The sequence below is a fragment of the Chanos chanos genome, chromosome 7 (assembly GCF_902362185.1).
Source record: "Chanos chanos chromosome 7, fChaCha1.1, whole genome shotgun sequence".
In the NCBI taxonomy this organism is placed as follows: domain Eukaryota; kingdom Metazoa; phylum Chordata; class Actinopteri; order Gonorynchiformes; family Chanidae; genus Chanos; species Chanos chanos.
The window spans coordinates 29,020,786-29,045,542 of record NC_044501.1 but is presented as its reverse complement, the minus strand read 5'-3'; the positions used below and the strand labels follow the sequence as shown (position 1 = coordinate 29,045,542).

Here is a 24,757-nt window from a genome sequence, read left to right as displayed (position 1 = left end):
TTATCTCACACACACACACACACACACACAATCCAAATTCACAGCTCCCAATTTGTGCAGAGTATATGCAGTCTAGAGTGTCTTTTAGCGTAACTGCAGGCTTCCATTATTGTGCTAACCCTGAGTGTAAGCAACAAATTACTAAATCACGCTGGTCACATAATTGTTTGTGAAACTGTAGGGGTTTATAGAGTTTTTTGGGTGCTTTTATTTTGACATTCCAAGTCTATTCTGTTTCATTTGTAGCGATGCGTCTATAGCTTCACACAGGTATGGCGGCGCCCGGACTACATGTGAAGAAGTGTAAATGCCAAATTATCTATTGACGTGGTAGTACTCAATATTGAACAATTTAACTGTTTGTTTATTTAGTTAATGGCGCGTTATTCTGCAAAGTCTTAAGTTCTGTAGTCGTTTCCTTTCACTGAAGACAGTTAGTAAGTCACACGTGCATCGATTAACTGAATAGTCCAGGTTTCTGTGTAGCGATCAAATCAGAATGAAGGCTAATAAGCAACGGAGGGGTAAAGGGAAAAAACATAACGACAAACTACATAAATTCATGGTTTCTGTGAACAATTATGTGAAGAGTCATGGCGGTGGCGAGGAAGCAACACATGACCAGGGACCTAGATTTATAAAAAGGAAAAGTCGGAAAGAACTGCGCAAGGAGAAGCGAAAGATGAAGAAAGCAAAAATGAAATGTCACTACATGGGGAAGCAGCATCCCAGCATAGTTCAAGTGCCCGAACCAGCAAATGAAGCGAAGCAGGGCGAAAATGTGAAAGAAGCCAAAAAAGCGAAAGAGACAACGAAGAAGGGTTCTGAACCCCCCCAAAAGTCTTCACGAAAACAACCAGAAAACTCTGCAGACGGCGTCAGAGAGAAGCTGAAGAGGAAAAATGACTCTAAAAAAGTTTCATTTAAAGAACCAAAGAAGGCTAAAATGGAGGAATCAAGAAAACGTGCTTTGTTAGAGGCGAACGTCGCCGAAGACAGAGAAATAAAGAAATTGGAACGACAACTTGGGCTCAGCAAGAGAAAAAACAAGCAGACCCTCCCTCAGTCATTCACCAACGATGGACTGGATTATATTTTAGGGATTCTGGAACCAGGAGCGGCGGCGACTGGGCTTTACGATAGTGACGATGATATGGGTCTCGCTAAAGACCAGATCAAGAACTTAGAAGACGAGAGTGATGCTGAGATGGAAAGCGAAGCGGAGGAAGATGATGACATCTCGGAGAAGAGCGAGGATGACAGTCAGGATTATATAGATGACGGGAAAAAATTGGATACGATTGTTGAAGAAGATGAAGATGAGGAGAATGAAATGAATGAAGAAGAGGAAGATGATGAGGATGGTGAGGAGGAAGAGGATGAATTGGAGGGGGGTGATGAAGAAGATGAGGAACTAATGGAAGAGGATGATGAAGAAGCCTTTGAAGAGGACCCAGATGGAGAGAGTGATGAGCAGGAAAACCTAAAAGAGAAGACAGAGAAGGTGCAGTCAGTTTTCACAGAACAAGTTCTCTCAATATCTAATAACAGATTTCCCTGTAGATGAGTCTTTTCCAGGAGCATACAGCTCTGACTGTTTACACACAGGTCTCTCTCTTTCTGCTCAGTCTGAGTGCCTGTGATTATAAAATGGTAGAGATAAATTAATTTGGAAACCTACACATAAGAATGGACTTGATTGACGCTAAAGTCGGCCTCATAAATACAATTTGACAATGTGATAATCTCGTATATATGTAGCTCAGCATATCTATGGAAAGTCGTCAGATTTATTCTTGAATGACAATTTTTAATTGAAGTTTTCCAGAGTATTTTGGAATTTCAAGTGCGGTAGAGTCACTCAGCAGTCTCAGTTTAAGCTATTACATTTTTCTCTGCATGATGCAAAAGTCTGACCTGACTTCTATGGGTGTTTGTTTATGATTATGAAAGCTGTTTTTGAATGTTTGAGTGAAATAGCACTGATATCTCTCCTTTGTAGAGCCCTGCTATAGCGGGGAAATACATTCCCCCTCACCTGCGAGAGGCTGCGGACAGCAAACGCAAAGCGGAGCTCGAGAGACTGAAGAGGACTGTCAAAGGCCTGTTGAACAGGTGTGGCTGAAATCTAGAGATCTGATTGGTCCTCGGTTTCCACTTATTAGCATACCACTGCTTAATGAGCTTTTTTATAACTGTGTTGATTGAGTGACAGACTGTGAGAATATGTTTAGCCTACAACACTTTGCCACTATGCCACAGGCTGAGTTAGGTATATTTGCTTGCCGGGCTGTGATTGGCTGGCTAAGTGAATACTTCTGAGATTCTGTGTTTTTGACTTGCAGGCTGAGTTGGCGAATGTTCTAACATACATTGTGATTGGCAGGTTGAGTGAGCCCAACATGGGGTCTATTAGCAGTCAGTTAGAGGAACTGTACATGAACTGTAGCAGGAAGGACATGAACGACACTCTCACCGACGTCCTGTTGGCCGCCTGCGTCACGTCCTCTCTGATGCCTGACAGGTAAGTGAGGAGATACAAATACAAAAGCATTCCTTTGCTCTGCCTTCACCAGCTGTCACATGTGTGTTGCAAACATCAAATCATTGGATCTTCTCTATTGCTGTGTCTCTACCCACTTGTCCAAAAAGCAGAATATAACATGCACATTCCCGTTAGTCGTCCAGTAAAGCGAACTCTTTAAGATGTCAAACTTGTACTGAAATCATATTGTATCCAATGCTCTAAGAGATCATTTATATGATGTATTTTTGAAGCTTTTATAATTGTTTGTGATGTTTTTTTGTGGTTAGGTTGCTAATGGAACACATTCTGTTGGTCAGTGTTCTCCACCACACTGTGGGTCTGGAGGTAGGTCTTACTGTTTACCTTTACAGTCTTTATAGCTACAGCTGCTTCCCAGAAAATGCATGGACACTTTGCAGTTTTTTTTGCTCTTTTTCATGAATGTGTGGACATTTCTATCTCTTGTCCAAATCAGCCCCTTTTACAGCTAAGATTGTTTTCGTTATCTCTGGTGCACAATGTTTTATAGAAGCCTTCTGACTCATTCCAGTAGTCAGATAACAACCCTTCTCTCTCTTTCTCTCTCTCCCACTCTCTCTCTCTCCTGCAGGTTGGAGCTCATTTCCTGGAGACGGTGGTCCGCAGGTTTGATGAGGAGTACCGTCATACGAGAGACGATGACGCAGGAGGGAAGGAGTGTGACAACCTGGTGGCTATGGTCGCCCACTTATACAACTTCCAGGTGGTGCATTCCCTGCTCATCTTCGACTTGCTGAAGCGGCTGGTGGACGGTTTTACGTCGAAGGACATGGAGCTGGTGCTGTTCCTGCTGAAGAACGTAGGGTTCGCTCTGAGGAAAGACGACCCTCTCGCCCTCAAAGAGCTTATTGCTGAAGCCCAGAAAAAAGCCAGTGCTGCTGGACCGAAGTTCCAGGATCAGACCAGGGTGAAGCCCCAGCTTTTACTACCGTAACACTAATTTCAGTGTTGCTCAATTGAGTCATCTAATTCGAATAAGTTCTTTTTTCTTTTTAAGTTTAGTTTTGATTTTTTTTCATTTATTACCTTTAGTTTCATTTCGGTATTGTCTCTGGAGTACCCTGATCTGTAGTCAGATACACGAGTGTTCAAAATGACATAAGGAGGTGTGTGTTTTGCTAACACGGTGGAGTTTTCAGTGTCTCACCTTAAAAGCTGAAAAGTGGAAAACAGTGTGTGTGTGTGTGTGTGTGTGTGTGTGTGTGTGTGTGTGTGTGTGTTTGTCAGAGATTAACACTGAAGAGTGTTTCTTCTCAGGTGCGTTTCATGCTGGAGACCATGCTGGCTCTGAAGAATAATGACATGCGGAAGATTCCAGGTTACAACCCAGAACCTGTGGAGAAACTCAGGAAGCTGCAGAGGAGTCTGGTGAGAATGAATAACCCCCCTGTGCATTGAGTCTGTTTTATCACCACTCAGACTAATATTATGGATGTACTCTGTTTCATACGTAATAGTAAGAGTAATTCACAGGCTCTGCCACAAGAGGGCGTGATAGTACCATAGTCAGCCATTCCTCTTTATTGTTAAGATCAAGGCTAGAATTCATATAACATCTCTTGGGGGTGCGAAAGTATCTCTAAATGCTCAGCTTTCTTAGAGTGATGTGTTTTGTGCCTGCTTTTTATATTTGGGATGAAGAGTTATTCATAGGACGGGGCTATCTGAGGACTTTTGAGACCTAAAAAAAAAACATGTTATAAACCATGTAATACCATGTTATTGCAAGTACGTAACTTCGACAAAGAGAGGCAGAGTTAATTACACAAAATGTTAATTCATATCACATCCATCTCCTTACTCCACAACTCAGTTTGATCACTTTTCCTGGTAGTAACTCTTGAGACATTTTTTCAGAATACTGTGCTGTTGGAAATGGAGCAGTTATCTAAATGAGATGAGGCAAGAATTCTCGTTTGTCTGTCTGATGCTAGATATGGGTTTTCTTCGTTTTATTACGTCATTTATGACGCCTTTTTGCCATTTCAGATTTATGAAGGTGTAAAGTTTCAGACATCTAATTCTCTGTCAGTTGTTTCTGATGAGAGTCTGACTGATATAGGATTTTTTAAGACCGATACCGATTGCGATATTTGAGGATTTTAAAAATCCGATAATGATATATTTGCCAATATTCTTTTTTTCCCCCAAAACATATAACATAAACAAAGATTTTCCCTAACATTTGTTATGTGTAGTTATTTAAGAGTCCTCACCAAGGTAAAATAAGATAATGCAGTTTAGAAATAAACTTGCTTTATTGTCATAAGTAGAACTTTGAACAAAAGTACGACAAAATATATTAAAATTTTGATAGATAATGCATTAAACTGAAACTCACTACAGTGACCTGGAGTAAATGCTTATGTTGAATGCCTCTTATACGACATGACTGTCTGCAACTAGGACTGGTGACTGGAGGATTTCACACTACACATTTGAAAGAGAAGCTAGATAACTTTGTTTGGCTACCACCAAGCCATGTTGAGGTGTCTCCCCTGCACAATCTCAGGGTGTGTGAAATAGGCCTACGCCTTCCTGCAAGACAGTCATGTTTGTCTCCGGAACACTAAATAAATACTTTGAGTTGTAGCAAGTCATTGTCTGGAATTAATCTAGGCACGTAATGTACAAAACTAGACGCCATCCTCCATCTTTCTGTTTCTTTTTTAATTGTCATTTATCGGCCAGTATAAACGCAGATACCGACTTATCTGCAATTAGCTGATATCGGCCGATAATATCGGCACGCCAATTTATCGGTCGGGCTCTGGTTTCTGATCTGCTGTTTTCACCGAAGAGAATAAGCAGATAATTTACAGAGATAATTAACACAGATAGTTTGGTCAATAATTAACGGAGACAATACAGTTTATAACCTACTATACCGTAGTTAACCTCGTCAGGCATTGTCTCAAACCCCATCAGATCCACCACAGCTCCAGTGGCAGTGACGTCAAGCTCAGAGTTACCCTGCAGAACCTCCTGGAGGCTGAGGAGGTGGGACGATGGTGGATAGTGGGGTCCTCCTGGAGTGGGGCGCCCATGATTGGTGACCAGGGTAACAAGACCACCCCTCAGCCTGTTGCAGGGAGCCAGGTAAACACCCTAGCAACATCATAAATCTCACAAACATCAAAATATTAAGGTTTATTTTTTTGAATAATATATTTCAAGTAAACCCCTTGGTAGCGTCAAGGTACATGAGATCATGTAACCGCATGTGTTCATACATATCTGTGTTTACTTATTTACTGTATTTGATGACAGAGCTGTAGTGAATTGGAATTCCACTGACTGTCCTGTCGTGTTCTTAGTTCAGTGCTAAAGTGTTGGAGCTGGCCCGTAAGCAGAGGATGAACACAGACATCAGGAGGAACATCTTCTGTGTGCTCATGACCAGTGAGGATTATCTGGATGCCTTTGAGAAGCTTCTCAGGTCAGTTTCTCTGACAGTACCAAAACCAAAAAAAATTTTAAAACATCTCTCTTTTATGCATATTAATCTTTCTTTCTTTCTTTCATTCTCACTCTCTCTCTCTCTCTCGCTCTCTCTCTCTCCCTCGCTCTCTCTTTCACTCTCTCTCTCTCTCTCTCTCTCTCCCTCGCTCTCTCTCCCTCGCTCTCTCTTTCACTCTCTCTCTCTCTCTCTCTGTTGCTCTCTCCCTTGCTCTTTCTTTTTTTCTCTTTCACTTTTTTTTCCCCTTCTACTTTCCCTTTCTCTTTCTCTCTCTCTCTCTCTCTTATTCAGACTGGGGCTGAAGGACCAGCAGGAGCGGGACATAGTTCATGTGTTGTTGGACTGCTGTCTGCAGGAGAAGAGCTTTAATGCTTTCTACGCCGTGCTGGGGGAGAAATTCTGCAGTCACGACAGACGCTTCCAGGTACAGGAGAACAGCCAGTGGTCAGATGTGAACAGAACCGACAGCATCGAAAACAATGTTTAACTCTGAGTTTTTCATAAAGAGACACTGTATCAGGCCCACTTTTGGCCAATACACAATGATCAAATCCATGTTTGATCAAATCCATGAGTTAATCTGCAAACACTGGTTTTTTTTAAGGCCCTCAGCGCTCAAATGCATTAACTGTGAGCATGACATGTTGAGGCATTCATCAGCCCGAGCGCTAATTGATAAAAATTACAAATAAACACTTGAAACTACAAACACTCCCAGAGCCAATAATCACTGAAATAAAAAAGGTCAAATTCTAGTGACCTTGTTAAGCAGATAATGTGGAGCAGTGTGAAGAGGGCATCCTCACGACTTCTTCTTTTTTTCTTTTTTTTTTTTTTGGTAACAACCAAGTGCCAAATTTTTCTTTGTAACAATAGCTGAATGGTTTAAGTAGGTCCGTGGACCTTTATAGAGTGGAATCGTTTAGTTCTCAGAGCATGGTGGTCATGAAACCCAGAGAAGGTTCTGGGTTGAGGTGTGAGAACGGGGTGGAGACTCGCCTCTCTAAATGTGTGTGTTTACACTTCACACCCTCAGTACAAAAGTAACGGGACTCTGCCCTTTCTATCGCTCTGTCCCCCTCTCTCTCTCTCTCTCTCTCTCTCTCTCTCTCTCTCTCTTTTTTCTCTGTCTTTCTCTCTGACAAGTTTTCCCATCTCCTCTCTTCTCCTCATATCTTAATGAGCATTGTTCTCTCGTTCTCTCCTCTGAATGGTCACTCACTTCACAACATCTTTTCTTCAAAGAGAGGGATGTTTGCTTTTCCCATCAGGGCTGTTAGTATCAAAAACCAAAGAAACATCTGTTCTTGCTAATGGTATAAAGCTTATAACAGAAACTATGTATGCTATACATAAATGCAATAAGTATAACAGCATTGTAATTCTAGACTGTTTTTTAAGTAACTGACATAGAAGATGTTTGTTCGGTAAATGTGGATCATAACTGAGGTTGTGTGATGTAATTTGAAATGATCAATCTAACCTTTTTCCTCTTAAATGATAGACTGGCCTTGTCTTCACTCATAGATTGTTATTAAGGTATCGTCTTGTGTCTGTGGCTGTGTCTGTGTTTGTGTGTCCCTCAGATGACCTTCCAGTTCAGCCTATGGGATAAATTTAAAGATCTGGCCAATCTCTCCAGCAGTTCATTCAGTAACCTGGTCCAGCTGGTCACTCACTTCCTACATAGGAAATGTCTCTCTCTCTCCATTCTCAAGGTCAGCTGCCTTTCCCACCATGCTATAGCGTAGTCATGGAGATGTGGGGTCTATGATATGTTTTACGTGTTAGCTAGATTTAAGGGTATGTATATACATGTATCATTCAAGATAATCATGTTGGCCATGTATTGATGTTAGAGTAATCATTGTTTATGGGGGATATTTTTGACAGATAAAGTTACAGTGAGTATTCAGAATTGTATGAACATTTTACCAGTACCTGTTTAAGGTTAGTCAGCAGTTTATCAGCCCTACAGTCTCTCTCTCTCTCTCTTGGGCTCTCTCTCACACTCTCTCTCTCTACCCCCCCTCTCCCTCTCTCTTTTCCTCTACCAGGCTATAGAATTTGGTGAGCTGGATAAACCCAAAGTGAAGTTTCTTAAACAGGTCCTCATTAAACTCTTGAAGGAGACGGAACCAGAGGACCTGATCAATATATTTGGAAGGTGAGTGTCGGCAAGTCAAAAAGTTTAATAAGTGAAACATCTGTTTGGATGGAGACTGTTTGCATGCTTATAATAATTCATTATCGTGACTGGACCTCGCTTCCTTTGCCAGTACATAATACTGAGAGTATTGAATTTTTATTTCCTCATCTGCTCTTGAAGAGTGTTCAGCACTCTGTTTGTTAATTTAATTACATAACTATTGTTAGAACAGAATGAGTTCGAACCAAAGCAGTCAGTGGCCTCTTTACAGCGTTAGACATTTAAAGGGGACATGAGAGTCTGCCTGCATGTGTGTGTGTGTGTGTGTGTCTGTGTCTGCTGAGTCAAAACCTGCCTTTGTCTTCCGTTTGGCAGAATCTCGGGCATTCCCAAGCTGGGAATGCTGCGGGAAGGCTTGAAGCTTTTTATCAGCCACTTCCTGCTGAAGAACGCTCAGGCACTGGGAACAGCTGAGCAATCCAGACTGCTGACTGAACGGGCAGAGGTCGCCTCCAAAGCCATGGAGGCCCGAGACACTAAACTCAAACTGTAAAACACGCACACATACAAACACACAACACACGCACAGGCTCACAGAGGACCTTCTCGAAAAGCACCGGGAAAAAAAAAACAGATTTGAAAGATCTTGTTCTAGGATTTTGGCAACATCTCTCCCATGTTCTCTCTTTTCGTTTATGTGTGTTTGTGTGTGTTTGTGTGTGTGTGTGTGTGTGAGTGTGTGTGTGTGTGAGTGTGTGAGGGTTGTTGTGCTGCACAATAAGAGAGGATTTGATTGAGTAAGTATATTCTGGATGAGACTGTTTTGTAAACACAGAATTTCTGTGAACAAATATAGACTTGTTTGGCAAATTTAAAAATACATTTTCTATCAACATTTTCATACAGCTGATGTTTATTTGTCTGTTTTAACTCCTTATACATTTTTCATGTATTATGTGGTTTGTCATTATTTGAAATGTTGGTTCCCATTGTTTTACATTTACGAGTTATGATGCATAAACTGTTTGCACTAGTGATATCCTGAATTCCTGTGTTTAATAACTGATGCATAGTCCTAAGGAAGAAAAATTGGTGTGCATCATAGCCTGTGATTGGGTATAAATTCACTTGACGGTCAGTTGACTTGAAATATTTCCGTAGTGGTGCAATATGGTAATTGATCACTAGGGGGAAACAGGGAAGATCTCAGGAAATTTGAGGTGGATTTGACTTTCAGATTTTTGACTTTTATAACGTACGGAAGCGCGTTACATTCGCAAAAGAAAAAAATAGACACCTTATCTCGTAATTGCGAAAAAAGATCTCATAATTACGAGATCGGGATCTCGTAATTACGACATCAGGATCTCTTAATTACATATTTTCTCGTAATTACGAGATCAGGATCTCGTAGTTATGAAATGTAGCTTCCCGATTTGCGGCGCCCTCCCGATCTGCGGCGTGCATGCGCGATATCCGAAGCATGCGCACATTTAATGCACTTTGCTACAAACCCAACTGTTTTATCGGCAAGAACGCATAGTTCACTTCAGGACTGAAAACTACCAAATCATTTTTGGTTTGCCCATGTAGTAATCTCAGCATTTAATGGCAAGTTTTAACTTCTTTCGACACTTTTACGGTTTAATTTTTCAAAAGATATTTAGTATTAATAAATTCAGTAGGCCTATTTTTACTGAGCCACCATTTTTCCAGAATTCTATAGTTTAGTAGGGTTATGGCAGATCGGGAGGTCGGCGCAAATCGGGCAGCTACATTCATAATTACGAGATCTTGTAATTATGACAGGTTTTCTCGTATTTACGAGATCTTTTCTCAAAATTACGAGATAAGGTGTCTAATTTTTTTCCTATTGTGAATGCGCCTCCGTAGTAGCGCTATATGGTTTTACAATTGCTGGGCCACTCCGTATTGCATATTATTTTATTTGCGTGTCAGTAAACGAGAATTGTCTAGATGTTATTTCACAGTTCGAACGTTTAAAAATCACGCTAAATATGACAAATATATTTGTATGAAGTTTTCTGCGTAGGTTTAGAATGCGTAAATCAAATTGCAGTTAAATAATTGATCACATACGCCAGTTCTACATTAGTCTTGAATTTAGTTTTGAATTTCCCCAGTGGGCATATATTACATTTGATTGTTTTCTAAAATGTATGTGGCCTACGTTACTACGTGCGTGTGTGTATGTGTGTGTGAGCGTGTGTGTGCGTGCGTGCGTGTGTGTCTCTGTCGGCCGATCTGTCTGTTATGTATTTAGGCTGCAGTTGAATCTTACGAACTATGAGAAACGTAGTGCATTGCAATGAATTGCCTTTAAGTTCCCGCTTGTGGACTGTTTTGACAAAGCTACGATGGTTAATTCGGGAATGCAAGCGGACCTCCAGTAGCCGTATTCAGCATTACGTGGCCTCTTTGTCTTGATTGACTCGCTGCTCATAATCGCTCACTGATGCGGTTAGACAGAAGACGCAAATAACCACAAACATAACGTGTCTTGGAGATGAAAAATGAGTTTCGACCTCCGTTCGCAACTGTAGAACTAGGCGCGCCGCTTTGTTCAGTACACGGCGGGGCATGCACCGCATAGCAGCGCGTGGCCGTTACATTTGATGCCTGCATTAATTAGCAACATCAGTCGAAATCAGTCTTGGGCACGGAGCGGTCAGGAGGTTAGTTTCGGTCATTCGAGGTCAGCCAAAGGAAACTACACCCAGATCCGGATGGCAAAGGAAGATGTGGACCTATACGCTTCACATCACACATCGCCCTTGTACACGAGGCAAAAATGTTTAAACGTACGCTAGAATATTTCGTCTGCATAAGGGCTATTAATATGAAAATAATATTCTTTTGAAACGTTTTCTAGCCTAAGACTATTAGCATAAGAACGAAAATGTACTGATGAGGCTTTTCGGTTGGCCTTTATGCGTTAAAAGCGTAGCCCATTGCGGTATGATATTAACCTGGTATTGAGATTAATCTTAATTCGTTTATCAAGGAAATGCGAGTGGATGGTCGTCGTCTCCTTGGAATTAAAACTGCTGTTTCCAATACCTGACTGAGAACTGTTTCATACTCCAAGTGGAGTACTTCAGCTTTAAACATAATTTCCTGGTGGAGTGTTGCTATTCACCTGCTGTATACTGTGTATAACATGATAAAGCTTTATTCTCAGTCACCTTTCCAAGCTAAATTGCAGATCAAACAGCAGAGCCTGGGGCATAGGTGAACATTAGCCTGCGTTTTCCCACCAGGCCTGAGGCTGGAGTTGGGGAGAGGGGGTGTGAGAGAGAGAGAGAGTGAGAGAGAAACAGTGAGATTCCCAGATGTGTCAGTTTTCCTCTAGAGACAAAGACAACATTGTCATCATGTGTGAAGAGAACCATGTAATGGAGGTACCAGCCCACTAATACACACACAGGTGTCTGAGGAAGGAGAGACAGAGAGAGTCTGTGTGTTTTCACTCTGTAGTCTATTGGTGTGGATGTGTGTGTAGTCACTGTAGTTAGATTGATATTGACCTAAGTTTGACCCTTACATAGGAAACAGAACCTGCCCTTAGCTGATAACAGAACAGATAGCGTGGACTGGGTCATTTCTCGGACATTATGCACCAAAGCAAATAAGCAATCAAACATAAACGTTGATATATTTGTTAAGTTTCTGTTTGATAGTTTTTCTCTGCATTTTTGAAAGTGGTTAATGGATTCACATATTTCTGCAGTTATTCTTTGCATATTTACATATTTGCATGGTTACATATTTCTTCAGCTATCTATTGTCAATATGATGTGTTGCTAACTCTTACCCTCCTCATAGAGGGGAAAAATATTATTCTTGACCATCAATCACACATGGTCTAATATCTACCAGTCAGTAATAAGCACATTTTTACAACAATTTCTTCAGTTTTTTTATAGCCCTCCAATTAATTTGTGTCAATTTAAATACCCATGATATTTTCTAAAACCAATGATGATAAACTTGTATAACTCATTAAATTCATTCAAAAATACTCACAAAACAGTGATAACACCACAATCTTGAAAGGGTTTAAGCTCAAAAGTGTAATCAACAATTAAATGTGTTCTCAGATAGTGTCAGTGTGAAAGAAACAAAAATATGATAGCTGTTTAGCACAAGAACATCTCTGGTTTATTAGTGAACAGACAGCGGCTTCCAGGGTGAGTAGTGTATAGGCTATGCCCGTTTGGTTCGTGTTTTGCAGTTTGAACCAAAACTCACGAGAGAGAGTTTCTTTTCTCCCCCGTTATGATAGTGCTGTGGGATCCCTCTCTCATGACCCCACACTTTCCATTCCTCCCTTTAATCCCATTCATTAGAATCTTTTCTGTGTAAAGGACTTTGATACAAACGCTGATAAAGATGACACCGTCACTTTGTGTTCTCACAGCTGGGCAAACCTGCGCTGCGGGTAATGAAGCAGTAATGGCTAACTCGCCCCCGTATGCTAAAAGGCTACCTGCCACAGTGACTCACAAACAAGCTGTCTCGCTCTGTAAATCTGCAGTTATTTTCTGTGTGGCATTGCGGCACCTAACACAGAAACGGTTTAAAGAGCAAAAAAAAACCAAAACAAAACAAAACAAAGCAAAAACAAACAAACAAAAAAACTGCTACCCATTGTATTTTTATTTGGAGAATCGAATGAGTTTATAGCTCTGCAGTTCTGTGTATCAGTAAATAATTAGCTATGTCTACATAATGTCAGTAGTAAAATTCAGGTGCACAGTAAAAAAGACCTTTATAATCACTGCCCCATGTGATAAAAAGAAAAAAAAAGATCAGCCATTTTTTAAACTTTTGCATCCCCTCGAATGTAATAAATATTTTCATTATTTCAGCGATGCGCTGGGGCCAGTGCGTGTCACCATACAATCCACATGTAATTTGCAAAGCGAATGGATCACAGAGGGAAACGAGAGAAGTGGAGAATCACCGAAATGTTGTCTGTACCTCTTCTTAGACGCATTCGACGGGCAAAATTAGAATACATGTACCCTTAAAAAAAGACCTTCAGAACCTCTCTATCGCCATCTGAATTGGGTGAATGGATTGTTCTCCGGGACCAGGGCGGGACAGCATGCGATGGTGATTATATTTAAATGTGGCCTAATTGATGTGAGGGAGAGTTTCTTGGCAAAGACCGAATAGATCATTACGTTTATTGGCCTGATAATGCTTTCTGTTATTAATAAAGAGGCAAATGCACTTTCTGTAAAACTGACCTCGGTTACATTGCCGTAAAGCCCATTAAAATAAGTAGGCTGCTAGTGTGGGCTACTGAGCGACTTTACCTTCTTTTTTTCTTAATTATTTTCTTTTCACGTCCCACTTAGACCGCAGGTTCTTCATCAGACTCTAAAGGTTGCAATTTTTCTCATATCTAATTGCTTAAAGCAATATCCTCAACGAAATATGCTTTACATGAACTTCTTAATATTTATGTGATTAGGGTAAAACTGTGAGGCTGGGCTAATATCACTTTTATCTGTTTCGTAACAGAATTGATGAAAAAGCGATATTGGTGCCAAGATATGTTATGTAGAAAGGCCTCGTGTGTGTGACATGACATCACAAATAATGTAGGCTACTCACAATTTACACATAGTCTTATATTTTTCTGTAGGAGGAAAACTATATTGTCAGTGTTTTCCAGTAGGCTATTTACAGAAAGCATCGACCTCGGCGGAACTGGTCATTCTGCACAATTGCTAAATGACATTAAAGCGAAAGAATCGAATGACAAGCGGATGGTTTCAGACAAATAAAAATAGACCATGGCTAGTGCTGAACTGTGTGCCTCGCGGATGATTGATATGTCTTCTTTCAAAGGTTTATTAATGCTTGCCCATTGATGTTATGGTGCGAAATGTTTTCTGTCGCTGTTGGCCATACAATTTGCTCTCCCACACATTTGCAAGGATTCGCCAGCTCTATAAAAAACAGCGATTCTCATTACCCCGCCGGTCCAGCAACAACGGAAACCGCGTTAGATCCAACAGGGAGGAAAGATTTAAACAGAAATTGAGGCCAGTTCACCTTCTTCAAAACTATATTATTCTTTAAATGATTTATATGGTTGAACCAATTTTGACATTCAAGCTGCTGTATTTTTTTTTCTCTCAGTGTATTCTCTGTTTAGTAGGCTATCTTTAATTTAATGATATTGTCGTCCCGGATACCCTTACGCTACTTCGTTTTTTTATGGAAGATTTCTTTTTGCTCACCGCATGGTTTGTGAAATTTATTTAGCATTCCGCACCTAAACATATCCAGAACTGCTCTGAATGTCTACATGTCATACGCCATTTAAAATAAAGCGGAAAACCAGCGTTTTATAAAAACGAATTTATTTGATATTGTCTGCATCACGTGTAACGCTAAACAATAATTTACCATGCATTTGTAGAGCCATTTATAAATACATTATACAAAAATAAACACATCACATAAGCTATTTCTGCATGTAAACAGACAGTGGACAGGTTGTGCAGAAGCACATAAATGTACAGAAATTAAGTGGAAAATGCAGTGGTTACCCGAAAAGAACAGCTGGAAATTGAACAGGATTCGACGGCACACCATCACATTGTGAATGATTCTTGATTTGAACGAAAATCTATTGGCCTGAGGTAACACAACTGTAACGTCTAAAAAACATGCTTCGTAACAGGCCTACACCCAGGTTGACTTCACTGTATACCTCTTCCGAGTTTGACAACATTATTGCACCACTGTGTTATAATGTGTAGTGTTTTTTACACAGTGAACAGGCCTCGCTCTGTCGTACTCGTTTCCCTGAACTTTGAGGAGACTATTCTTCGCTATATCTCAGCGTAGTTCTTTGATTTCCGCACTGACAGTCACTGGATGAGATGGTTAACATGCAGTATCGTCGATGTTTTTTTTTTTTAAATTTTTCTATGCAGTCAAAGGATTTTTAAAATACGCATTTTCGGTCTTTGATGTGTCCTCAGGGTTGCGGACTGATGTCGCTGGTGTGGGTTCGTTCGTCTTCTGAGGAACAATCGGACGAATTGTACATGAAATGATCCCCTTCTTCTTCGTCGCTATCCCTGAAGTCCCGTATTCTGTTGCTTTTGACCGACTCTACCTTTTGATAATCCGTTTGATCGAGTTCGTCTGATTTGTCCTGATTTTTGGTACCTTTCTGTTTCTCGGCCTCCTGGGCTGCTTGCTCTTTAGCCTTCTTACTGCGCTTCCATTTCATACGTCTGTTCTGAAACCATATTTTCACCTGAAAAAAGAAAGTTTTTTATCTGTCTTCATCTTCAGCAGTTAAGTTAAATACTCCTACATAACATAGGCTATATGAGTCTTCGTGCGTCGGCAATGTCAACAGAAGGAAATGTAAATTAGCGACAGTTAATTACACGGTAAATCCATTGATAGAATTATACCATATCAAACGCATATTCGAATAAACATTTTATACACATCAAACGCTAATTCAGCGGGCAAAGATTGCAGAAACTGGAGTGAAGGTGTTGCGTTACCTGCGTTTCGGTCAGCATCAAGGAGGTGGCCACTTCGAAGCGTTTGGGTCGTGATAGATACTTATTCAGCTTAAACTGATGCTCCAGTTCCAAGAGCTGTTGGCTTGTGAACGCGGTCCTCGGCCTTCTGCATTTCCCGAGTAAATTAGACTGCGCTTGGGCTGCAAAACACAAATAAAAAGGTCGATATTTTCATTAGTTAATAAATGTATTTGTTGACGGAGGAAAAAATCGGCTGTTGTTGTGTTTTATGTGTTTTAGGTGCTCCTACAAATCAACCCACATGAAATGTATTTCATTAGACTATACACGTCCGACACCCAAACGTGAATATATGATTGGGTCGCTTTAGTAAATTACAGTTCCCGATTACTTTTCCGACAAGGCTGCTATGGTTTATGATAGTTCAACAGCATTCTCAGAAAACAGTTATAGTTTCAAAATAAGTATAAGAATAAATAAGCAAGACGTTAACAAATATCACAAAAAGACCGAGGAAAACCCTTAAACGACTGTAACCTGCTGAATGCTAAACATCAATTAATATTACACGTGGCACGCACTAATACAACAAAAATTGCTGGCCTAGCCTTGTACACAATTCTTACGGAAACTTTTTGGCAATGCTAGGTCACACACATGCTTAATTTACCACACCATTGTCAGTACATCTGGTAACATTTCCAGCCTGTCTGATATGTTGGGAGACGGAAGACTGTTTGCGACCCCATTTTGAGAAAATCTGCTGGAGAGCAGCGGAACAGAGAGACAGTGTCTCGAGTGCAAACAGTTGGCGAGTTGTGGTTTTCGCACTCATCCGCCACTTTCCCTCTGTCCATTATCTGCCTATTTTAGCTCTTCTCTGAAAGCCCTTCGTTCGCTTCGGTCCCTTGCCCTCAATGCAATGAAAGAACTTCTTGACTTAGCCAAGTATGAGTGGTGCAAAGTTCCGGCAGACACAGGGGTCTAAAGTCACATAATAAAATATAAACCTTAAAAATATGTTTAGGAACCGTAGACAGAACTTCACTTAGGAGCTTGATGGTAGAGAATGCGCGACTGCATGTTCTCAGTGGTTGCTATACGCGCAGGCCTTATACAGGTATGACCTTCGTTCCTTAATGGAATATGTTCAACATTTTAACATTCATATCCCAAACGGCATAATACGTCGTGCTGACCGAAGACAGCCTCAATCTCTAATATGTTTAGTGAAAAACAGCGACATTTAAAACACTCACTGTTAAAATCGGGCATTTTGGGAAGCATCATGCCAGCTGTGGAAACTCGTAGCCAGTGGTCGAGTTGAAAGGTGCTGGCGGTGAGTTTGAGGGGGTCGCTGGCGTGATGGTGGTGGGAGCCGTGTGGATAGGAGTATGATAAGGCAGGATGCTGACCCAGCGCGGCCGCAGAGTAAGTGTACATCGGATGCCCGTAGAGAGCCTGCGGGGGAAGGCCGGCGCTGCTCTGTGGATGTAATCCCACTATCGCAGAGTGTGGGGAATTCAAGAATCCCGGTTTGGGAATCAAGCCGCACGACGATATCCTGGGTGGAGATGGGGTCTCTGTCCGTAGTGATTCGGTGCTTGTGTTCAGTTCCGACGCTGGGACACTTCCGGACGACGATATGGAAGAGGACGACAGCGAGGTAACCAGTGCGAGCGGCGAGGTCTGCACTTTTGGTGGGTCCACAGCCAGAAGCGCATCGATGCGAAAGTTTTTAGATTTTTCCATCTGTCTCGGCGCGCGCTCAGATTTCAGATGTGTGACGGTTGAGACCTAAAAGGTTGTCGGAAGTGTCGCAGCTCCAGTTCTTAAACTTATGATCTTGGCTAAGATGTGAACTCCACTTGTCACTTCGTGCGGATACGACTGTGGATTGGTTGTTCACGTCATGCAGGTGGTTGTCCTATTGGTCAATGATTTCAGTGTTTACAGTGCGTTCAGTGGGCACTATTTACCCCTTATTTGTCTCATGTGGGATATTGAATGAAAATGGTGGTTCTGTCGAGTTTAACATTGTGGCTTCCTTTTTTTTGCAGCGATTTAATCTTTGATCTTTTTTTTTTTAGTTTATCTGTCAAATAGTTTAACAGATAAAGAGTTTGTCCTCTATAAGTCAAGACAAACCAATGCTTTAAAAATTAAAATGAGATGAATTGTTTTTGGATTGTACACTGTGTCGAGCAAAAGCACCTTCATTCCAAATAAAACAGCATATGTAGCAAATGTACATTTGGAGAAGTAGCAAATAGACACGATTATTAGAACTGACTGGCAGGTATTTGTGTCTCTTCGCTGTTTTTGTCAGATGATATATTTTCATTTTTTATTTAAAATGAGATACCAAATGTAGATGTGTCATTTCTTTCTTTCTTTCTTTCTTTCTTTCTTTCTTTCTTTCTTTCTTTCTTTCTTTCTTTCTTCCTTTCTTTCTTATTCGGTCTCTTGCGGTTTTTTTGTTGTGTGACGTCTACCAAAATTACTAATTTTCTTTCTTAAACAATGGAAATATCATGTTTGTAGATAAAGCATTTCTGCTGACCAAAAGGCAAATATTTCATTGTTTCTAATAATTATTAACCTCATCTAGCAGGATAGTCAACCTCTCTCATCTTTTCTTCCCATCTGTTCTTCAAAGGTATTGGCCTTTAAAGGTGAATGCTACAAGGGGACCACCCACAACGCACCCTTATCCCGGCCCGAGCAGGCGGACTAGCACGCGGACATGGTTTATGGAATTTCGAACCTTAGGCACGCTATTTGTTGTGTTTTGCTCAGTAGAAATAAAAGCATGTAATTGACTCTCCATGCTTCAACTCCCTCTCTCTCTCTCCTTCTCTCTCTCTCTCCTTCTCTCTCTCTCTCTCTCTCTCACACACACACACACACAGTAGCCATGTCTGTTGTAGTTATCTCTGAAATTGACCCGGGCAGTACAGTAGTTAGCCAGATAACAATTACACTGCCGTAACATCTCTGACGCCGCGTTGCGCAAAGCAGCGAGCTCTGGAATAAAAAGAAGTAACCGTTAATCTATATACACGATGAAGAAAGGGAAAAGAGAATAAATTTGTTGATGTATGCCATTGTATAGAAAATCAGTCATGTCGTGAATGAAATATGGCTGTATGACCAGGAAATATACCTAAGTCAGCTGGGAAATCGAGTGGAAAGCCAGCCATATGCCACCAGCCGTGACTAGACGCTTGACATGAGAACGATACTGAGCAAATCAGATGAACATTATAGATATTGGAAGCTTTTTCTCTATGCCTGGAATGGTAACAACCTTGCGTTCTTTTGCCGATGTGTCTCCTCACCTGGGCAGCCCTGAATTTTTGAAAACCACTGGATCGTAAATAAATCCAGGAGATTCTTAAAAATTGAGACTTTTATGTGTTTTCTGATACATCAGGCTATAACACGCAGAAAACACAGTAAGAACACATTTTTGGACTTAAAACATACTTCGAATAGCGTAAAACTTGAAATTTCAGAAGAGGTGGTAAGATCTGTTCACTTTTGCAATGTGGTCGTTTTTCATATGGGCCAGTGCATTATCATATATGGTTTTCGGTAAAGAGCCGTTGGGGGAAGTGGCAGTTTATCATGGGGACATATTTTCACACAGATTCCAATTGCTTTCAAAATTTACAGCTAATAGTATTAGGAGGCTGAGTCGAGATATCAAAAGTGAAGATGTCGGCATGTGACATTTAGGAGATGAGATTGTGATAAACCTTAGTGATAAATATGGCATCTCTCTCTCTCTCTCTCTCTCTCTCTCTCTCTCTCTCTCTCTCTCTCTCTCTCTCTCTATCGAATGAAGCAGATTTGTTAAAATGGTGTTTCTTCAGGCAATTGAGCGCGTAAAATGGAACTAGTGGGGGCCGCGCGTGGCGGGGTCTCGCGCTCTAATCAGCCTCTTTAAGCTAATGGAGGAAGAGGTCAGAACGAGAATTATTGACACCCTGTTGCCCTTAACCTGTCTCCCAATAAAGCGGATTAGTTTTCCTCAATTCATCAGCTAACCACTCTCCGGGGACGGCCAGTCGACGTTTATTTGCTCAGGGGAAATCAACAAGTCATGGGCCAGTTTCAGCAAAAGGATCAGGATTTAATTGGGAACCCGAATGATATCATGACCGATTAAGGAATAATAGCTGAGTAGTCGGAGATTGATGGCTACGTCGTCGACATAATAAGTTGCTACTGTAATGGAATGATCTATAGCATATATCAACGTCTACCAGATAAAAGTCCTAGTGGCACAAGACTGCAAATTTTTGCTCTAACTCAGCACTCACACACCTGATTGAACTAATCAAACACACAGTTATTGGCAGAAGATTCGAATCTGGCGTGTTAACGTACTGCTGCAAAATGCAGTCTCGTGAATCTCCAGGTTTAGATTTTGATACTCTGCCGTCATTATTGCCACAAATGTTTATTTTCTCCTGATTTTAATAACCATTTTAAAGTTTTGATACATCCGTTCTTAAAGGAGTTTTGAGGTTACTTTGTATTTTATTTAATTTCTTGTTTTGTGCTTGTTTTAAGTAGCCTATATTCAACTTGAGAATGCGTAGCCTGTGACGATGTATTAATTTCAGGTTTAAGTGTTTGACGTTTGAAGACAAAATGAGCAATGTGAACACTCTTTTAAATTAGTGTTTTGCACAGAAATTACCTTACGTTTACTTCCATTGTCCAGTAAAGAACCTCTGTGTCTTTAAGCCCCACGCATTTAAGCACTTTGTTCCTTTCACTGGTTTAATTTCATTAAGGGACTACATGAATATTTCTATTACCGCAGCAGTGAAATATGAAGCCGTTTAACTTTGGCCTGCACCAATCAGGGAGATTTATGGCTTTTTTTCATCACATCAGGAGAGGGTAAAATTAATATTGCACCCTGGGATTGTAGCGGACCCTGAAACCCGGGGCTTTCCTCAAAGCTGTTCATTTGCTCGGTAATTACTTTCACAATTAACTGAAATACAAATCAAATTGACAAATCGGAATAGTTTATATATTAATTATCCTTGGTAAATGCGTTCATTATGAAAAGGCAATTTAAGGGGACCTGCACTGTCTCTTTTATTGCAATAAATACTTTCAATTAAACTGGCACAAATGGGCGCTGTCTTGAAATGTGTAGGACTGCTTTTGAACACATTTGTGGCTCATAATCATTTTATCAGTTTGATTTGTAGAGGACGGTTTCACCGAAGGAGGATTACTTTCTGTAAAGCACCTAGGACCATACTCTCCGACGTTAAAAGTTATTAAGAGAGATCAAATTCGAGCGCTAATAGCCGCATTTGATTTTTGTGGACTGGTGAACTGAATATGAAGCTATTTCTCTGAAACACGCACCATATGCCTCAACGCCCTTTCTTGGACTTGAGAGCTAATTTGCTGAGAGCATGAATAATATCGTTTTCATTTAGAGAAATTAATGTATAAATGCACAAGCCAAACCTAATTTCATTCGTTATATATTAACATATTCTCTAAATCTTGAACTTCAGCATATAACTTATAGTTAAGTCTCTGAAATAGGCATTTTAAACTATTTATTTTGCAGCTATCTAATTTTCCAAAGAAGAAGAGGAGTGTAGATTTAATTAGCGAAAACTAACATTTTTACGTTTAAGAACCTGCCATCTGAGGAACGCCATGCCGCCCGCTGTCTCTCTGCCGCAAGACAGTGATTGAAGACGTCACATGTTGTCAGGGTAATCTCCTTAAAGTCAGGTGTTCAAATTGATTCATTATATACCTGTCAAAAGGGGTACGTAAGCAAACCTCACATCATTTATTAACACGATTACTTCAAGACAAACCTTAACTCAGGACCAAGTCACAATGATTTTTTCAGCTGAGCAAAGCATCGCATCTCATTCGACAAATGTGGCCTTGCATTAGTCGAATTAATATCCTGGTTATTTAACATGTTTATTATTAACAGGATTTATTTTATTTGAGTGTTGTGAAGGAATTGTAAGCGAAACTGAGCCAAGAAAATAAATGTTATTCGTATTGCATCTAAACATTGCAAGAAGACTGAAATTAGTTTGTCAACAAACATTAAAACTAAATTCATGTGGATTCGTATTTTTTAAATCCATTTCTTAGGGCTGAAAATTTTAGGACATTGTCCCTTCGTTTGCATGCCTGATTCTGATTTAACAACAATTTTAATTAATTTAACACACTTGGTCAACTTTCAACTTTTCTTATAGGAGCCCTGAAGAACCAAAGTTAGAAACAGTGATATTAATGCATCATGACAGATGCATAGAATTTTTTATTTTTAATTGATGTAGATTATTTCTTTGTACAGTAAAATATTTCACAATTGCTTAATAAATTAATTTGCTACCAAGTACATTAACATAAATTAGTTGTTGATATTGTCAAAGCCTTCAACTTCGTAAGTGTGCTTTTCTCTAAAGTAATCACGTTGTGTGATACAGTTAGGTTGTTAATTGTTATCCAGTAGTTACCATTGTGAACGTGAATGTGTTTTGCCAGTTTGCAAGTCTGACTTTAAGACTCATAATTATCTGATCATCTTAATTGAAATGCCGAGTCATTTAAGAGCCGGGATTTTTCCTGTTGCTCATCAGAATGTGGTATAATTCATCAAAACGTAATGCAACCATAATTAAAACATTAAAAATGTGAGGTCATTTGTGTTATCTTTTTGTACCTGGAAAATGCGCTCCATCAATTTTTCCCTACTCGAGGTTGCTCCCCAGTAACCCACCCCCACCCCCAAAAACTTACCCCTCCTTCACCTCTCGCTACTATTCAGATGTAAATGCAAAGCATGGTGTGGCATCTTGGAGGCTGCAGTAAATTATATTGATGCATTTTGCCGGAGCACATTTGGCCCAAGTAAATGGATTGGACGGGGCTCGAAACACCAACCATCTAGTCATTTCTCAACGCTCAGCGCTTGACAAGCACGCAAAAAGACGACTGAACCCGCTACAAGCACTCAGAATATTTTGCTACCTTCAAACGCTTGACAAAAAATGTCACGGTTCCATTTTTAAATCTTGAAATATACATTAACGGTTATTGTAAAGGTGATGTTCGCGTGCCTGATCTAAATTTCTCTTTAAAGGCAGCTTCATTTACAAGTGTTCAGTCTTCTTCAGTCAATAGCTTTGATTCAGTGGATATCAGCTTGATTCAGTTAGGTTTTTTATGCTTAGTTTGCGACTCATTGTCAATCTGGATTCAATGCCAATAAACAGTTATGAGGGTAATAGAATATAGGTGTCTCAGTATAACTTTCCAGCAAATTGAAAGAGAATTGAGAATGTTTTCAACATCCAGAATGTCTTAATCTGCTGTAGTAGCTAGTAACATCACTGATGTGTTGAATGTTACCCTGTAATTATTCACATCTATTATTGACACAAATGATCAAACAGTAATCTGTTGTATACCAGTCAATCATTTGTCAGTGACAGTCAGAAATATTTGGGGACATAAATGTGTCAGAGTATGGAAAAAGAAAGAAAGAAAGAAAGAAAGAAAGAAAGAAAGAAAGAAAGAAAGTGACTCCTTCAGAGACTGACATTGTTGCTGTATTCAGTATGCCTAGTATTTCACTACAGATGGCCCAACTGAGCGTGATAACTGTGTGGGGAGAATGTATAGGAAAGACCACTTATGAAACAATTAAGTAATTAACCAGTCCCAACAAAGAATTATGGGGACAAATTGCTCATAGGAAGTGGCTCAGATGTGTGACCCTTTTTGACGTCCCTCAAAATGAGTGCCCTTTTGAGTGGATGAAAGCAATGTCATATTTTTTTTAAAGTTCTTAAGTATGTCCAAGAGGGTTGCTATAGTGACTCATTATACCATTTTAGAACTTAAAAGGAGGATAGAAATCAATTAATAGCTCATAAATCCCTCTTCACGTATATGCACCGCTGAGTAGATCCCAGTATTGCTTTTCAGGCTCTTCTCGAAATTCTGCAAACTGGCTCTCTGGAGGCATTATGCAATGTTTACATTTATATAATATTTGCATAAGTTTTTTACTCGGTGTCATTGGCTCGTTACATTTATTTACAAGTCGTGTTACTAATTCAGACTTATGCTGAACCGACTGTTTAGCATTCCAGTAATGTTCAGGTAAGCACAAATACTAACTGGTGAGTTCCAATCCACTACTGTTCATCCAACTCATGTACTATGCTTGGCTTTAGAAAGTCCCCGTACTTTCGGTGGAAATTGAGGTAAACCAGGAAGTATTTGCGAGACATAGTTCACTGACCATCTCTCAGCAAATGGCGTGTCAGCAAGGAAAACGGTAGCCAATCACATTTTAAAGGTTTCATAGGTAGGTGGAACATAATATGTGTTATGTTTCTGATAGCTTAAGCAAAAGAAAGAGACGGGATTTTTTTGTTTCAGTTTTCTGAATTTCCATAATCGCTTTCAGTTCGGTTGATCAATCAGTAATCCCAGGTAAAAGAATTTATGTTTATTTATTAAGCGGATTCCATGGGGGAAATATTCAAACATTACTGTCACCGATGTTAGAGTAACGTTCAGAACGTACATGTCCCTGAAGTTAGGAAGCTAGCTTTGAAGCTAACGAGTTAGCCACACGAGAGAAGAACCCTAAACATCATCCTCGTTGATGCTCAGTTGGTAAAGTTGTCATATTTTAGAATCGAGACTTCTGGGTGTGCTGTTTATTCGTATGTAAACAACACACCGTGTTTACTTGCTGCTGCTGAGTCATTAGCTAATCTATAACGTTGTAGCCAAGTGGCTAGCAACTTCTTCTGAATAGCTGTTGGAATAAATGGGTGAAAGAAATGAAACGTCGTTATACTTTAGAAAAAAGACTGAACTCACGTACTAACCCATTTAGTACGCACAGTACATTTACAGTAAATAGAGGAAGTTGGATTGTTTTATTTCCCTTTCCATCATACTTGCTGTGCTGGTACCAGCACCCATCGAGTTGGTAA

At 40.2% G+C, this 24,757-nt stretch overlaps 3 protein-coding genes across 5 annotated transcripts in view; 2 read left to right on the top strand and 1 right to left on the bottom strand.

The window, feature by feature from the left end:
* The first annotated feature begins 499 nt into the window (after window positions 1-499).
* Window positions 500-9,015, top strand: nom1 (nucleolar protein with MIF4G domain 1). Its single transcript, XM_030780528.1, has 12 exons — window positions 500-1,438; window positions 2,003-2,115; window positions 2,387-2,524; window positions 2,815-2,872; window positions 3,138-3,473; window positions 3,824-3,934; window positions 5,495-5,665; window positions 5,884-6,005; window positions 6,318-6,450; window positions 7,613-7,744; window positions 8,084-8,193; window positions 8,551-9,015. The coding sequence occupies exons 1-12, from the start codon at window positions 500-502 to the stop codon at window positions 8,726-8,728; spliced, it is 2,541 nt and encodes an 846-aa protein (XP_030636388.1). The 3' UTR covers window positions 8,729-9,015.
* Window positions 9,016-15,199: 6,184 nt separating this feature from the next.
* On the bottom strand, window positions 15,200-17,477 carry mnx1 (motor neuron and pancreas homeobox 1). The gene is made up of 3 exons (XM_030780822.1): window positions 16,985-17,477; window positions 15,744-15,904; window positions 15,200-15,484 (listed from the first exon to the last, which is right to left on the bottom strand). The coding sequence occupies exons 1-3, from the start codon at window positions 17,475-17,477 to the stop codon at window positions 15,200-15,202; spliced, it is 939 nt and encodes a 312-aa protein (XP_030636682.1).
* A 6,684-nt stretch (window positions 17,478-24,161) lies between these two features.
* The window catches only part of ube3c (ubiquitin protein ligase E3C), a 30,429-nt gene continuing 29,833 nt past the window's right edge, over window positions 24,162-24,757 (top strand). Inside the window, exon 1 of one of the 3 annotated variants that reach the window (XM_030780399.1) lies at window positions 24,162-24,245. The gene's annotated coding sequence lies outside the window, so the exon portion shown is untranslated. The remainder of the gene's footprint in view (window positions 24,246-24,757) is intronic. The other 2 variants (XM_030780400.1, XM_030780398.1) reach the window with 2 other exon arrangements.

What these genes read in the sequence shown, in the direction of transcription:
- mnx1 (XM_030780822.1), bottom strand. Translation starts at nt 17,477, where the DNA reads ATGGAAAAATCTAAAAACTTTCGCATCGATGCGCTTCTGGCTGTGGAC. An exon ending in CAAAATGCCCGATTTTAACA is followed by an intron (nt 15,905 to 16,984) that starts GTGAGTGTTTTA and finishes TGTGTTTTGCAG; the next exon opens with CCCAAGCGCAGTCTAATTTA. An exon ending in TGATGCTGACCGAAACGCAG is followed by an intron (nt 15,485 to 15,743) that starts GTAACGCAACAC and finishes TTCTTTTTTCAG; the next exon opens with GTGAAAATATGGTTTCAGAA.
- nom1 (XM_030780528.1), top strand. Translation starts at nt 500, where the DNA reads ATGAAGGCTAATAAGCAACGGAGGGGTAAAGGGAAAAAACATAACGAC. An exon ending in GTCAAAGGCCTGTTGAACAG is followed by an intron (nt 2,116 to 2,386) that starts GTGTGGCTGAAA and finishes TGTGATTGGCAG; the next exon opens with GTTGAGTGAGCCCAACATGG. An exon ending in TCTCTCTCTCCATTCTCAAG is followed by an intron (nt 7,745 to 8,083) that starts GTCAGCTGCCTT and finishes TTCCTCTACCAG; the next exon opens with GCTATAGAATTTGGTGAGCT.